Source organism: Sparus aurata, chromosome 1 (assembly GCF_900880675.1).
Source record: "Sparus aurata chromosome 1, fSpaAur1.1, whole genome shotgun sequence".
Classification (NCBI taxonomy): Eukaryota; Metazoa; Chordata; class Actinopteri; order Spariformes; family Sparidae; genus Sparus; species Sparus aurata.
This window is the reverse complement of record NC_044187.1, coordinates 1,783,989-1,799,687: the sequence shown is the minus strand read 5'-3', so window position 1 is coordinate 1,799,687 and position 15,699 is coordinate 1,783,989. Positions and strand designations below refer to the sequence as shown.

The following is a 15,699-nucleotide window of genomic DNA, read 5'->3' as shown; positions in this document are numbered from 1 at the left end:
AAGGACACTCCCATACTCTGTAAGGACACTCCCACACTCTGTAAGGACACTCCCATACTATGTAAGGACACTCCCACACTCTGTAAGGACACTCCCATACTATGTAAGGACACTCTCACACTATGTAAGGACACTCTCACACTATGCAAGGACAGTCCTACACTCTGTAAGGACTGTCCTACACTCTGTAAGGACACTCCCATACTATGTAAGGACACTCTCACACTATGTAAGGACACTCTCACACTATGTAAGGACAGTCCTACACTCTGTAAGGACTGTCCTACACTCTGTAAGGACAGTCCTACACTCTGTAAGTACTGTCCTACACTCTGTAAGGACTGTCCTACACTCTGTAAGGACTGTCCTACACTCTGTAAGGACACTCCCATACTATGTAAGGACACTCTCACACTATGTAAGGACACTCTCACACTATGTAAGGACACTCTCACACTATGTAAGGACAGTCCTACACTCTGTAAGGACTGTCCTACACTCTGTAAGGACTGTCCTACACTCTGTAAGGACAGTCCTACACTCTGTAAGGACACTCCCACACATGGTTTAAAACCCTGCTGCTCCCCTCCAGTCAGTTAGAACTGAAGAAGCCTCTTGGATGACATGTGAAACTGAAAGAAGTCCAGATTCCTACAATACAACACTCAGAGAACCTTCATCAACATCTGTATGATGCTGTTAGCATGTTAGCATCTGTCAAATTAGCAACAGCATTTTACACTTCCTCTATTTTCACACAGATGTCACATTTTACACAGAGAGTTATAATGGAGCTCAAGTTTAAAATTGTATTTTGTTTTATGAGATCAGATGACAAGTCAAAAAATCCACCAATCACCTTTACTCTGTACAAACATGTTATTTTCATTTGTATCATTAACATGAATACAACTGATTACATTGTTGTTAGTGACAATAATGCTAAATAAAGGTGATTATTGACATTGTGGCAGAGTGAGACCTCTGTGTTTTTTTACGATCTCTGGAGAGAGAGCGAGAGAGAGAGAGAGAGAGAGAGAGAGAGAGAGAGCTCTGTCGTCTCTTCCTCCGTTTTACCGACAATCTTCATCCGTGAATTCACCTCCTGCGATGGAGGAGACAGAAGACAGAGGAGGACCAGGAGGAGGAGGAGGAGGTTACCACCGGGCAGCCAAGCGGCTCCGGACGGATGAGGAGGCCGGCGGAGAGGAGCTGGAGGACGGGGAGGAGGAGGAGGAGGAGGACTCCGCCGGAGAGGAGGCTGCGGGGAGCCGCAGCACCGAGGACAGGAGCCGGAGGAGCGGAGGGAAGGTGAGGAGGAGCTGCAGCAGTCAGCACCGTCACTGTGTGGGTCTGGACTGACACGTGTAGGTGACAGATCATCAGAACCATCAGAACCAGCTGCTCACAGCTCTGATCCTGGAACAACCAGCCAGCACAGTCTGTAGATTAAAGATTCAGTCTGTAAAATAAAGGAGCAGTCTGTGAATTAAAGGAGCAGTCTGTAAATTAAAGGAGCCGTCTGTAAATTAAAGGAGCAGTCTGTAGATTAAAGGAGCAGTCGGTAAAATAAAGGTTCAGTCTGTAAATTAGAGGAGCTGTCTGTAAAATAAAGGAGCAGTCTGTAGATTAAAGGAGCAGTCTGTAGATTAAAGGAGCAGTCTATAGATTAAGAGGTGACAGTCTGACAGCCTGTAGTTTCAGTTCAGTACTGAGTCCAACACGTCAACAACATAAACTCATAAATGTGAAGAAAGGAAATATTTTGACAGAAAAATCCAAACGTCCACCGTCTGAACTCCAGTTTGTGTCTCTGACTGAACTCAGACCAGTTTAATCTGCTCATTAACTCATCGTCAGGCTCACTTCATTCAAACTGGTCACAAACTGAGTCAGAGTCACCAGAACCAGTTACTCAGTTCACAGTAACATGTGAAGATATTCTGTCTCTACACACTGATAATGTCCAACTCTCTCTCTCTGTCTTTTCGTCCCCGGAGTCATAGTCCTGGTCAGAGCCGCTGTAAATCACCTCTGTACAGTAAATCACCTCTGTACTGTGTCCTCTGTCCTCACACTGATCTCCATCACTCTTGTGTTCACTGGAGACTGCTGAGCCCGGTTACCTGTGGTGCCTGTGGTGCCGGCCACCATGGCTAACTGAGCTACTGGCTAACAGCACAGAGCACAGTAGCTAGCTGTTATACTGTCCCCAGTAGATTGGAGCTACCTTTGGTTTCTGGACGTTATTTTAACAGGTTACACCTTTAATTCAGCTTCAGTGCAGCTTCCAAGAAATGTTTCACCCGGGCTGTCATGTGGCTCCCAGATATGTGGAGATATTTTTGTATTTCCTTGCAGATTGTTGAAGGACTTTTATCTTTCATGTCATCTGGCTCAGATCCTCTGCTCGGAGAGACAATATGGCCTCTCTGGGAGGTTCTGGCTGCGACAGGAAGTGCCTGCACTCAGCAGGAAGTGAAGCCATCTGTCGACCTCGATGAAAGAACCTGTGAGACTGAATCCTGCTCAGGATCGATGTTTTAATACTCATCGAAACATGAAGTTTACATTCTTGTGACATTTTTCATTTTTTATATAGATTTCTCAAGGTTTGACCTGACACATATTACAACAGATTACTCCGGCATGAGTCTCGCTCCAGTTAACAACGTGGTTCTGTTGTTCAGTAACAGGTTACAGTGGTCCTTCAAGACCAACAGGTTCTCCTGGGAGCCTAAAGAAAATAAGTCCTGGAGGATGTTTGAGTGTTTAAAGGAGGTTTTATCAGCTCTGTCAGAGTGTTTACAATCGATCAGGTCTGATGTAAATTTAGAGAGTGGTCCTTTAGAGTTTTGTCCTGTAGCAGGTTCTGGTGGTTCTGTAAGTGGTTGTAAAGATCCTCTAGTTGATTCCAGAGGTCCGTCTGTAGATGGTAGCAGTCTCTAGATGTATTTGGATGCTCAGGAAGTTTGAAGTATGCAGATGAATTGGAAGATGTCCTTCAGAATTTTAAAATCTCTGTGAAATGTTTTAGGAGGTTCTAGATGTTTTCTTTAAGAGATAATCTTTTATAATGTTTGGGTCAGATGATTTTACAGGACACATCACACAGTCAGTAGATAAATGTGGAATACGACGTTTGAATCCTGATTTGAACGACTTCAGACTAACAGATGTTTTATTTCTCCTCCTCTCTGAGTGAAGTACTCTCAAGCAGAACAGACAGAACGAGATTAAATATTAAAAGAATTAAACCTCTATTTAACCGTCAGCTCTTGTGTTTCTCTACATCGGTCAAATCAAACGCAGGTCTTATTGCACCGCCAGCGTCTCCTCCTCGTGATTTGCATGTTCTGAATGTGCAGCGGTGGATTATATTCAGAGCTGTAAGTCTCTCCAGGCTTCAGCCCACATCAGAGCACCTTTGATCTCACGGTTCAGATCAAACAGAAGCATCAGTGGAGCGAGTCTGACCCAGTCCTTCAGTGTTGGACAAAACCAGTCCTTCAGATGTTTTAAACCATGAAATGAAAGATGGACAAAAGGAGTTCCCTTCATTTATTCAGATTACTGCTCCAGCAATCCATTCATTCATACAACTTTTCATCCAACCAACAAGTTCTTCGTAAATTCATGCTCCCCGCAGGATGAACCTGGGTTCTTCTGGTGCTTTGAGACCCAACATGAAGAGAATGGGTCAGGTGGCACTACACCGAGCTCGGTAACATTCAGCGTCTTGATGAGTGCAGTGCGGCCCGGTGCCCAGATCTCAGCTGCGAGCAGACATAGACTGAATCAAGCTGTTTCACCACGTCATTATGAACCCAGAACTCACTGTGATCGGACTCAATAAACGGATCAGAAGATGCTGAAATAACAACATCATGATGTAAAAAGTCTGAACTCTGAACGCTGCGTCAGGTCTGTCAGCCAGACGACAAGCTAACTACTTTTAAAATGTTTGTTCCCTGAATGGAGTTCAGATGGATCAGAGTTCTGCTGTGCTGAGACGTATTTTCATGACTTACCAGGTAGTCTGACTTCCTCGCTCACTTCCCTCCACAGCAGCCTCAGTACAGCAGCTGTGTTATCATACAGCTCTGTGTGTCTGCAAACAGCCACGATTACTGATTATTATCCTCTCTTCCATTGATGTTCATGAATGTCTGTATGCCAGCAACATTAACTTCACGATGTCACTGTGAATGTCAGCACTGATTGGCTTACACGACACTGCGTCACGCCAAATCCTCGTTTGAGTTCAGTATTTTCAGCTCATCCCAGTTCGTGCCGCTTCATTCGTGCTGCCACGTGCAGATAAAACTTGCAAATTTGAGCCTTTTTGCATTTTTTCATTGACTCTAATCTAGACGTGTGAATAACTCGCCTCGCGTTTCAGTCTGAACGCACCGTCAGAGTGTTAAACCTCGTCATACATCTCCCCCTCATGCAGTGAATCCAGGCCGTGGCTGATGGCGCTGATAAATGATGAATCATGCTGCCTCGTTAGCTGCGTTAAAAGCTCGTTGACTCGACGGCTGACACAGCTAATTACAGAGAAGCTCCAGGGAGGAAGAGGAGGAGGTGATGAAGACAGGGCAGCTGGAGGGATGAAGATGGAGGAGGAGGAGGAGGAGGAGGGTTGAGGCCACAGAGTCAGACAGAGCTGTAATGATACAGAGGCCTGACAGGAAGGAAGCAACATGACACTGAACGAGCCACACACACACACACACACACACACATTTACCAAAATAAGTAGAGGCTCAGTCACCATGGCGACCGGGTTGTGCGAGCTGCACCTCCTTTGTACTCCTGCAGAGAAGAAACACGGGGAGGAAGCTCAAAACTTCGAATGGTCTCAGAGTCAGAAAAAAACACCAAGAGTTTCGGCCACAGGAGCTAAAGCAGGACGTCCACCTGCCGTGTGACGCTTGTGCTGCAGTCATTATATTTGTCTGAATAATCTGTAAACGACGACCTCTGACTGTCCTGTTAACCTTCAGAGCAACAGGCTGCCACTGCTCACTCACACCCACCCTGTGATTCTCTTCAGAGATTCACGCTTGTCGTTGCCTCCCACCAGAGTCACAACAGAGCCGTGTGGGGATCATGTGTGTTTGTAGGCTAACACTGCAGTTAGCATCTCTCTGGTTCCTCTGTGGGATCACTGAACTGGGTTCTGACCCGTCCAGGTTCTGTTGATCCAGATAATCTCCACAGATGAACTCCACTCTGTGATGTGTGAAGCTAAATTAACTGTGTAGCAGTAAGAAGCTAATGCTAGGCTACAAACAGACGACATCACGGTCACATGACTGAAACGTCACCACCACTAAGAGTCTTACTGCACAATTACTATCCAGGTTTTCTATAAACTGATCAATGTACAAGTTGTAAAGTCAGAGTTAGAACAGTGTGTAACTAAAGTGGCTGTAAAGACGGACTAGTGAGTAGATGTGATGGTACGGACGCTGTGGGTCAGATCTAGAGATCAGATTATGAGGAGGTCAACACCACTAACAGCCACAATCACAGAGTTTCCTGCAGGCGCTGTGTGAACGACGGAGCCTGCAGCCTCCACCTGCTGCACACAAACAGGTCAGGCTGCAAACGCTGCAAACGTCGGCTCCGCCTCTTCCTGACAAACACACAACGTGTGTGTCGTCTTGTTGTTCTCGAAGTGAGATTTTTCCGACCATAAACGTCACGACTTCTTCGCGCTGATGTCAACCTGTCGTCGTGGCAACAACATGTGAAAATCAAGTCAAGTTTCATGTTGTTACCGTTCAGACTCTCTGAAGTCCTGCAGGGGCCCAAGATTAAGATTAAACTGAACAGGGTCCAAGAAGAGAACAGAAGTACTCTGATCCTGAGGTACAAGTACAACAAGATCTAAAAATACTGCGTTTAAAGTCCTGTCACTTATGGTAGAAGTACAGAAGTATTAACTACAGAATGCAGTAAAAGTACAGCAGTATTCATGCAGTAACACACAGATGTGTTCTCAGTTGTTGAACTGTCAGCGGTTGAGAAGAACGTCGTCTGTTTGGATGAACTGAGACGAGATGGAAAGGTTCAGAGTTGCTGGTTTAATGTGAACACTGTGTTGTCAGGACGATGGGCACCACATTTAGTACAAAGATGTTCTGTGTCTGAACTTTATGTGGTCTGTCATCAGCTGAATGAGGGTGAAGTGAAGGACACCGCGCTGGAGGTGGAGCCCCGATCAGTTCTCTGAAAGCTGCTCAGTGGCAAACCTGAAATGGTTTGACTTCACGGCTGTGGAAACATCAGAGAGCGTTCCTATAGGACACATACATAGTTTTCTACAGCAGCGTGACACGACACTTTAAAATCAACAAAATACATCTGGTGATGTTAGTTAGTTAAATGGAGTTGGTGTTACAGTTGGTCCGGACGACCATGTCGGATGGGAAATTTTAGAAAGTATCTAAAAATTGCACGTCAGTACAAAACTCAGTCCAACAGATGAAGAGGTTTCAGTCGACTGCTGTTGGGAGAGAAAAGTAAAGGAACCTGTGAATCTTTCTGATTTCATGCTCATGTCCTCCTGCAGAGCAGCTGTGACAGACGTGATGTCTGGCTGGTTGTTTGATGCTGTGACTCAGTTGGTGTCTGTGCAGAGATGGTGTGATGATTTCTCTGCCTCAGTCATTGTGGAGCTGAGTCTCATTGTCTGACAGAAATAATGAGTCACTGAGTTTATAAAGAAGAGCTTCATCCAAAACACTCATCACAATGTAAAGATTCTACGTGTGTGTGTGTGTGTGTGTGTGTCTGCAGGACAGCGTGGAGGACAGCCATCGCATCCCTCCGTCACCGGTCGTCCACGTCCGAGGGCTGTGTGACGCCGTGGTGGAGGCCGACCTGGTGGAGGCGCTCGACAAGTTCGGCAAAATCTGGTAACATTTGACTTTTAAAGTGTTTTTATCGCACATCCTCCTCCAGACGTCACCTGCAGCGCCGCACCAGGCACAGCAGCTTCGCTCCATTTCATTTGATTTCCTGAAAAACAAACATGTCGTTGACTCATCCTGCACTCGAGTGTGTTCAAACATTAACGCCTCATTGGATTATTTTAGTGTCGCTGCCACAGACGTATAAAAAGAAGGAGCAGTCTGTAGATTAAAGGAGCAGTCTGTAGATTAAAGGAGCACTTTCCTCTGAGAACAGCTAGTTTATTCACTGATGGAAACAGTTTGTGTTATTACCTCATTAATATTGCAGAAATTAAAAATCTCAGTTTGAATTTTCTTCGACAGAACTACACAGAGCTGCTTTAACTTTAACTCTTGAGCTTTTGAGGGCTAGCTGTTGCTAACCAGCAGCGTCCTCTGAACCGAGGCCGTACGCAGCCTCAGAGATCACTGGAGGACAGTTTAAGAACCGATGTGCTTCATGGAGATCCAGATGGATGGATACAGGAAGTGACCGCTTACTGCAGCTAAATGTAGTTGCTATAAGGTAGTTAGCTTGGTGAGCTGAGCAGTTAGCGTTCTTATTACTGGCCTCGCAACTTAAAGGCTGATGGCTGCTGACGTTTCCGTCCCGAGCTTCTTAAATACTGACGACTTATTGAGAGTATAACGCTGCAGTGTCGACTACACTGAAGCTGGTTTCACAGTCTAACTGCCGTTGGTTGTCTGGCGTGTCTGATGTCCGTCAGGTGAACCTGAGTTAGAGACAGTGACCACAACAAACGTCCCTGCAGCTTATCTGGTTTCATCTCAGCAGCACTTCCTCTGCTGCTCAGCTCTGAGACAGATCTGTCTGATCAGGTTCTCTGTCAGCGCTCTCTCTCTCTCCCTCTTTCTCTGTGATCAGCATCGTTCTCTCCGTGTGTCACGAAGACGGTTATGACAGAATCGTCACAAATATTCACTGTGTTGGACGGATCATTCAAAGAGACACTAACAGGGTCCGTCTGCAGAAACGTCCACTTAAAATCAGAGCACATCGACTCTGTGGATACACAATGTTGTCCATAAGAAAAGTGACAGCAGCAACGATGTTCATGAAAATGCATTTTACAAAATGGCCGCTTCAGATCCTCCAACCACATGTTGTCTTCTAAAACTCAATAGATGATGTCGTTCACTCCATTTGTACCCATGAAGTCACTCAACTGAGATAAGTGAGAAAATGTCTTCTGACTGAACCCTTCATCCATCTGCAGGAAGCAGAGTGATGTCATCAGTGTGGTTTGTATTTAAGAATAAAGTTTGTCACACAGAATCACCAGTGAAGAGACTCCAGAGGACCATTACTTTCATTTAACTCTGTGATGTTTGTCTGAATATGTTTGTTATGTCATTTCTTTTATATATCTGATAGTTTTGTTTACATTGTTGAATTTGAATTGATGATCAAGAGTCAGTAATTGTTAAAATAACATGTTGTTTTATTATCAAATATGTAGGAAAAAGGTTTTTTTTTCAGGTGTCATTTTTCTGGTTATGCCAAAGACAGAAACATTTCTATAGTGTGACCTGACACACTGGTAGAGGGTTATATATATATCGACCCACTTTATTTTAAAAGGCAGCGGTTTCCTGTGACTACAGACTGAAGCTTTAAACGGCAGTAGCTCAGTCAGTAGAGACCTCACTGGAGGGTGGCCGGTTCAAGTCCAGCTACAGACCACAATATGGAAGTGGACTGGTAGCTGAAGAGGTGCCAGTCCACTTCCTAGGTTACTGCCGAGGTGCCCTTGAGCAAGGCACCTCACCCCCTGTGTGTGCTCCCCAGGCGCTGACATAGCAGCCCAATGCTCGTAGCTTGTGTGTGTATGTATGTGTATACTTAGAATGTGCAGCTAGTGATGGGTTAAATGCAGAGGACAAATTTCAGGTGTGTTTCATGTCTGACAAATAAAGATTCTTCTTCTTCTTCTAAACTACAGACTGCTCCTTTAATCTACAGACTGAACCTTTAAAGGACAAACAGAAGTGCTGCCTGTTTCCACCTGAGTGAAGCTCCGCCCCCTCTGACACACCTGTGCTCTGTCTGCAGTTACGTGATGATGATGCCGTTCAAGCGTCAGGCTCTGGTGGAGTTCGACAGCGTGGCGAGCGCTGAGCGCTGCGTGTCGCGAGGAGCCCGTGAGCCCGTGTGCGTCGCCGAGCAGCAGGCCTTCTTCAACTTCTCCACCAGCCAGAGGATCACCAGACCCACCAACGCAGACGACCCCACCAGCAGGAATAAGGTTCTGCTGCTGTCCGTCCAGAACCCGCTGTACCCCATCACTACTGTGAGTCCTCATCCCAGAACACAACTGCAGCATCCTCCACCTTTACCTAACCTCCAGCAGAACCTCTGATTCTGTGCTCTCTGTCTGTCAGGACGTTCTGTACAGCGTCTGTAACCCGCTCGGCAACGTGCTGCGAATCGTCATCTTCAAGCGCAACGGCATCCAGGCCATGGTGGAATATCCTGCATACGTCTGTTCAGTGTTTCACAGAGCAATTTAAACGAAGAAGAACCGCCGTCTTTAACTGTTACCATCGAAAATATACTTAGAGGAACAGTTCACCCTTAAACATCTGTCATCTTTTAGTCCACAAAACACATCTGGAGCTTCACAGATAAACAGCTTCCTCTGTTGTTTTGGAGAACGCTGCCTAGAAATCCACAACAAACCCCTTACATGAGCAGAACCTGCATTAGAAACATCACATTTCAAAGTTTTCCTCAGTATCACAGTGATCCAGTGATAGTTGTCTGAACATCCACAGGTTCACTGCTAACAGGAAGTGCTAACAGCTGGTTAGGCTAACTTTTATTTTTTTGTTTTCTTTGGTTGTATTGGTTTTAAATCAAGTCTCCAGCTACTTTAGTTTTACCTGACTTTATATCATCAGGAGGAGAAGAGGATGAGTGGATATTTAATATTTGGGGTGAACTGTTCCTTTAAAGTATTCATCATGCAGAACAGCTCATTTCAGAATCATATTATGTTTGGATTATAAATATTGATTCATTACTTTACTGTTGCAGCTGTTAAAGGTGCCAAAAACTGTATGTTACTCGAGTAACTGTACTTAGTTACATTCCACTCGTTAGTTGAAACAGTAGAAAGAGTCTGATGATCATCAGATGAGGAGAGCTGATGGTGAGGCTTTTAGAGGAGGGTAGCGGTTCTTTCCTCTGATTGGCTGGTTGCTGGTCATCCTGATGAGTCATCCTTAACAAGCTCGTTAACATTTGAGTCGGTGGAGGACGCTCAGAAGGCCAAACTGTCCCTGAACGGCGCCGACATCTACGCCGGCTGCTGCACGCTCAAGATCGAGTACGCCAGGGTAAACACACACACACACACACACACACACACACACACAGCGCTCTGGACAAACACACACTCAGGCGCATGCACACATACACACCTTCGCTCTCATGCCCACACACACACACACACACACACCCAGAGGTGCTGTGCTCTGTCGCCCCCTGCAGCCCAACAGACTGAACGTCGTCCGCAATGACAACAGCAGCTGGGACTACAGCAAACCCCTCGTCCTGCAGCGAGGTAGGACACACACACACACACACACACACACACACACACACACACACACACACACACACCATTATATATGTCATATATGGTGATGACATCACTGTTGTTGTCTGAACTCGTTACACAATCAGTCATTATCTCCACATTACTGATGAATCTCACTGTGTTCAGAGTTTCTGTCACAATGTCTGTATTGAGGTATTTGATCTGATTCTTTATGAAGCGCTTTGGAGAAGTCTGTTGTTCACTGTGATGTTAAATACACGTACAAATGATGTTGAGGGATCATCAGAGCTGAGTCATAGGCTTCTTCAGTTCTAACTTACTGGAGGAGCTGCAGGGTTTTAAACTTTGTGTGGGAGTGTCCTTACATGACATGGGAGTGTCCTTACATCTTTACGTGGTGTTGGACTGTCCTTACATAGTGTTGGACTGTCCTTACATAGTGTGGGAGTGTCCTTATATAGTGAAGAAGTGTCCTTATATAGTGTGGAAGTGTCCTTACATAGTGTGGGAGTGTCCTTACATAGTGTGGGAGTGACCTTATATAGTGAAGAAGTGTCCTTATATAGTGTGGAAGTGTCCTTACACAGTATGGGAGTGTCCTTACATAGTGTGGGAGTGACCTTTCATAAGGTGGGAATGTCCTTACAGAATATGGGAGTGTCCTTACATAGTGTGGGAGTGTCCTTTCAGAGTATGGGAGTGTCCTTACATAGTATGGGAGTGTCCTTATATAGTGAGGGAGTGTCCTAACATAGTGTGGGAGTGACCTTTCATGAGGCGGGAGTGTCCTTACAGAATATGGGAGTGTCTTTACATAGTGTGGGAGTGTCCTTTCAGAGTATGGGAGTGTCCTTACACAGTATGGCAGTGTCCTTACATAGTGTGGGAGTGTCCTTACATAGTGTGGGAGTGTCCTTACATAGTGTGGGAGTGACCTTTCATAAGGTGGGAGTGTCCTTACAGAATATGGGAGTGTCTTTACATGGTGTGGGAGTGACCATTCATAAAGTGGGAGTGCCCTTACAGAGTATGGGAGTGTCCTTACATAGTATGGGAGTGTCCTTATATAGTGTAGGAGTGTCCTTATATAGTGTGGAAGTGTCCTTACACAGTATGGGAGTGTCCTTACATAGTGTGGGAGTGTCCTTACATAGTGTGGGAGTGACCTTTCATAAGGTGGGAGTGTCCTTACAGAATATGGGAGTGTCCTAGCATAGTGTGGGAGTGACCTTTCATAAAGTGGGAGTGTCCTTACAGGGTGTGGGAGTGTCCTTACAGAGTCGTTAAGGCTCACATGTGAGGTCACTGCCCTAATGTGGGTCAATAGGGCCCGATGGGTCGAGGTTTGTTGAGCTGTCCGGGGAGGTCAGCACTAACAAGAGCTCTGATGCTGCGTCTTCTGCAGTGTCCCGCCTACAACACTGTCTGCTACAATTAACAGGCTATAAACACTGAGTAATCTGTGTGTGTGTTGCAGAGAGAGCAAAGGGGAGGCAGCGTCAGGCCATCCTGGGAGAGCATCCATCCAACGGCTACGGTATAAGACTTCTGTCTCTCTCTCTCCCTCTCTCTCCCTGTCTGTCTCTCCCCGCTGACTCTCTCTGTCTGTCTCTCCCTGTCTGTCTGTCTCTCTCTCTCCCTCTCTCTCCCTGTCTGTCTCTCCCCGCTGACTCTCCCTGTCTGTCTCTCGTCTCCTGTGTGTCTCCTCAGGCCCACACTGCCCTCTGCTGCCTCTTCCTGCTAACAGCAGGTACAGGAGGAGCAGTGAGGAGGTGCAGGACATGATCTCCTACCCGCTGCTCCTCCCTAAGACCTCCTCCTCGTCCTCGTCCTCCTCCTTCCTGTGCCACGGAGCCTCCAGCTCAGTCTCCATGGTGAGCGGCCTCCATCCCACCAAGATGAACTGCAGCTGCATCTTCAACCTCTTCTGTCTCTATGGCAACGTGGAGAAGGTGCGTGCTGCCCGCCGCCCCGCCCCTCGGAGGCCAGGTGAGGTCTCAAAGCCAGCCGAGCTGATTGGTTGTGTTTGCAGGTGAAGTTCATGAAGAGCGTTCCCGGCACGGCGCTGGTGGAGATGGGCGATGAGTACGCAGTGGACCGAGCCGTCACTCACCTCAACGGCATCAAGGTGTTCGGCAAGAAACTCAACGTCTGGTGAGTTCTGGCGACGCTGCTGGAGGGCGGCGGAGACTCGTAGACCAAGATTTATTAGAACAGGAAGTGATGTGACCCCTCACCGTCCGCCCTGATTGGTCAGATCACAGCTGACATCAACCTGCATCTGAATGACTACTTATGATGTCACTTCCTGCTCTGTATGAAACAAACCCGTCCATCCATTCATCTTCTCCTCTTTCTTCTTCTTCTTCTTCTTCTCCTTCTTTTTCTTCATCTTTTTTGTTTTCTTGGTGTTGTTCATCCTCCATCTCCTCCACCTCCTCCACCCCTCAGTGTGTCCAAGCAGCAGGCGGTGATTCCCAGTCAGGTGTTCGAGCTTCCTGATGGCAGCAGCAGCTACCACGACTTCAGTCTGACCAGGAACAACCGCTTCAGCAGCGCTCAGAGCAGCAGGAACATCATCCAACCGCCCGCCGCCGTCCTGCACTTCTACAACGCCCCGCCCACCCTGAGCCAGCACCAGCTGCTCCAGGTGAGTTGTTGTTAAGCTGAACAGACTATTAAAGTTAAAGGTAGAATCAGTAGGATTTGTCCCAGCTGTTCCTGAACACACCACAGAGATAGCTGATAGCTGAGTCTCATTCCCAGGATGTCAAAGAGACGCTCGGTGAAATCAGAGACATTTGGAAAAGTGTTTGAAACGACTGATGAGGTGTAGAGTGCAAAATTAGCACATGAACCTACAATAAATTGGAGAAAGTCTTTTTGTCATGAAACAATCCAGACGTGGGAAGTAAAATACTTAAGCAGTGAGTATCTACAGTTACAGTCCGACCTGACTCGTCTGTCTTCCTCTGCAGCTCTGCACTGAACACAACGTCCCCGCATTCACAAAGTTCAAGGTCTTTGATGCCAAACGTGAGTTTAACTGTATCCATACAGCTGTAACTTCATACATACATACAGTGATGAATATTAAATACCTCCAGTGTGTAGCTGTCTGTCAGCTCTCCTTCTTCCTCCCAGCAGCTGGCTCCAAGACTCTGTCCGGCCTGCTGGAGTTCGACGGTAAAACTGAAGCTGTGGAGACTCTGACCGTCCTCAACCACCATCAGATCAGAATACCCAGTGAGTACTGACCTGAAGCTGACGCAGTGCAGAGCTGTGGTCTGATCAGAACAAACAGCTGATCAGAACAAATCTGTAGAAGTCATTCAGTTAGGAAAATACACACCTGAATCATTATAATATCTATAACTGATTATGTGAATACTTCATGTTTATAGCAGACAAAAGAAAACATGTCATTAGAATGTTTTCATGTTCACACATCAGCCAGCAGGTGTCAGCAGCACCAGCTCACCTGTAACATCTGTGCTCCACAGACAGCTCCAACCCCTTCACCCTGAAACTCTGCTTCTCCACCTCCTCCCACCTGTGAGGCAGGAAACAAGATGGCCGCCACATTCGCCCCCCCCCCCCCCCCCCCCGTCCTCCTCCAGGGACGAACCGGAGAGCGAGTCCGATCATCACGTTGGGTTTGTGTGTTTGTTGTCTACTGCAGCAGGAAGTGGCCGAGTCGTGAAGAAGAAGAAAAGAACAGCTGTTCCTGAACGACAACGTTCATTAAAAACTCAGGGAGGAATCAACCAATCAGATCGCAGCCAGCACCAGACGGACACAAGACGTTTTATGAGACTGAATTTATATGTAACTTTATTTTATTTGACGGGCACGATGCAGGATTTATGTTGTTTTTCTGGATTTAAAGTGTAATTTAACTTTATTTTTACGGTTGTTGTGACAGAGGTTAGAAGATGTGTTAGTTTATTTAATGTGAGGACGGTCAGAAGATGTTCGATCAGTCGGCACTGATTATTGTTTAAACTGAATATGTGACTTGTGAAGGTTGACTGTTGGTTAGCAGAGGTGTCCTGTAGACACCTGACAGCCAATCACAAGCTGTCTGTGTGTACCTGTGGAGGATGGTGGTAATAAAGGTGATGTCAGTACTTTGTTCTGTGGTTCTGATCGGACTGAGCTGTGGCAGCAGGACAGATGACAGCAGTGTGTCTGCAGAGACTCTACAGGTTTGTAAGATCACTGCTGTCCTTACTGTCACCATTATCATAGAGACACACACACACACACACACACACACTTTCAGCTGTATCACACCTCTGACTGTCACTAATGAATGTGTCGCTGCTTGTGGTCAGTGAACACAACACTTTCTTTCTGAATCTCAGCTGTGATCGGTTATTTTAATCAGCCAATCACATCCCAGGAGGAGATGGAGGATGACATGTTGCACTGAAGACACGCTGACGACATGCAGCCCAACACAACTTCTGTTTTAAAAGTCCCAGCATGCACTGAGGGAGGATGCATCAGCAGAAGTAGAGGACAGACAACGTTCAGCGTGAAGCGAGGGAACATCAGCTGACTGTCTCCACTTAAAATCCATTTTCTACAGGGCAGTCACAAGGTCTCAGAACCAGGCTCTGTGGTCCAGACTGTGTTCTGTTGGGTTTAGAATCAGCAGACACTCAAGTTAAGTTACCATTAACATCTCTGGAGTGATTAAAATGTCAATAAAGATAAATGTGCACAACCAAAGAACACACAAGACAACAAGTAAAGTGACTCCACAGAGAGCAGCATGATGTAATGTGTGATTGAAGCTAACTGAAGTTAGCATCTCTCTGGTTCCTCTGTGGGATCATTGAACTGGGTTCTGACCGGTCCAGGTTCTGTTGATCCAGATAATCTCCACAGATGAACTCCACTCTGTGATGTGTGAAGCTAAATTAACTGTGTAGCAGCAAGAAGCTAATGCTAGGCTACAAACAGACGACATCACAGTCACATGACTCAGTCACACAGTTACCATGTTTAATAATTGTTAAAATGATGTTTTATGTCAGTATAGTGGTACACAGATGTTACAGTCTGGTGGTATAATGTTTAATAATCATTAAAATGATGTTTAATCTTCATACTGACAGCAGCTCTGTTGATGCTAGCACAGC

General features: G+C 46.2%; 2 protein-coding genes across 3 annotated transcripts in view; both read left to right on the top strand.

Annotated features, from left to right (window-relative positions):
- The window catches only part of LOC115573677 (NACHT, LRR and PYD domains-containing protein 3-like), a 249,496-nt gene that overhangs the window by 118,486 nt on the left and 115,311 nt on the right, over nucleotides 1–15,699 (top strand). The window lies entirely within an intron of this gene.
- On the top strand, nucleotides 1,009–14,679 carry LOC115578243 (heterogeneous nuclear ribonucleoprotein L-like). 2 transcript variants are annotated; one of them, XM_030411187.1, is made up of 13 exons: nucleotides 1,009–1,311; nucleotides 6,811–6,929; nucleotides 9,040–9,277; nucleotides 9,369–9,454; nucleotides 10,229–10,325; nucleotides 10,480–10,552; nucleotides 12,027–12,086; nucleotides 12,260–12,501; nucleotides 12,582–12,703; nucleotides 13,001–13,199; nucleotides 13,528–13,585; nucleotides 13,697–13,795; nucleotides 14,053–14,679. In XM_030411187.1, the coding sequence occupies exons 1-13, from the start codon at nucleotides 1,111–1,113 to the stop codon at nucleotides 14,106–14,108; spliced, it is 1,650 nt and encodes a 549-aa protein (XP_030267047.1). In that variant the 5' UTR covers nucleotides 1,009–1,110; the 3' UTR covers nucleotides 14,109–14,679. The 2 variants fall into 2 exon arrangements, with proteins under 2 accessions (XP_030267047.1, XP_030266998.1); XM_030411138.1 differs by having other exon boundaries at nucleotides 13,694–13,795.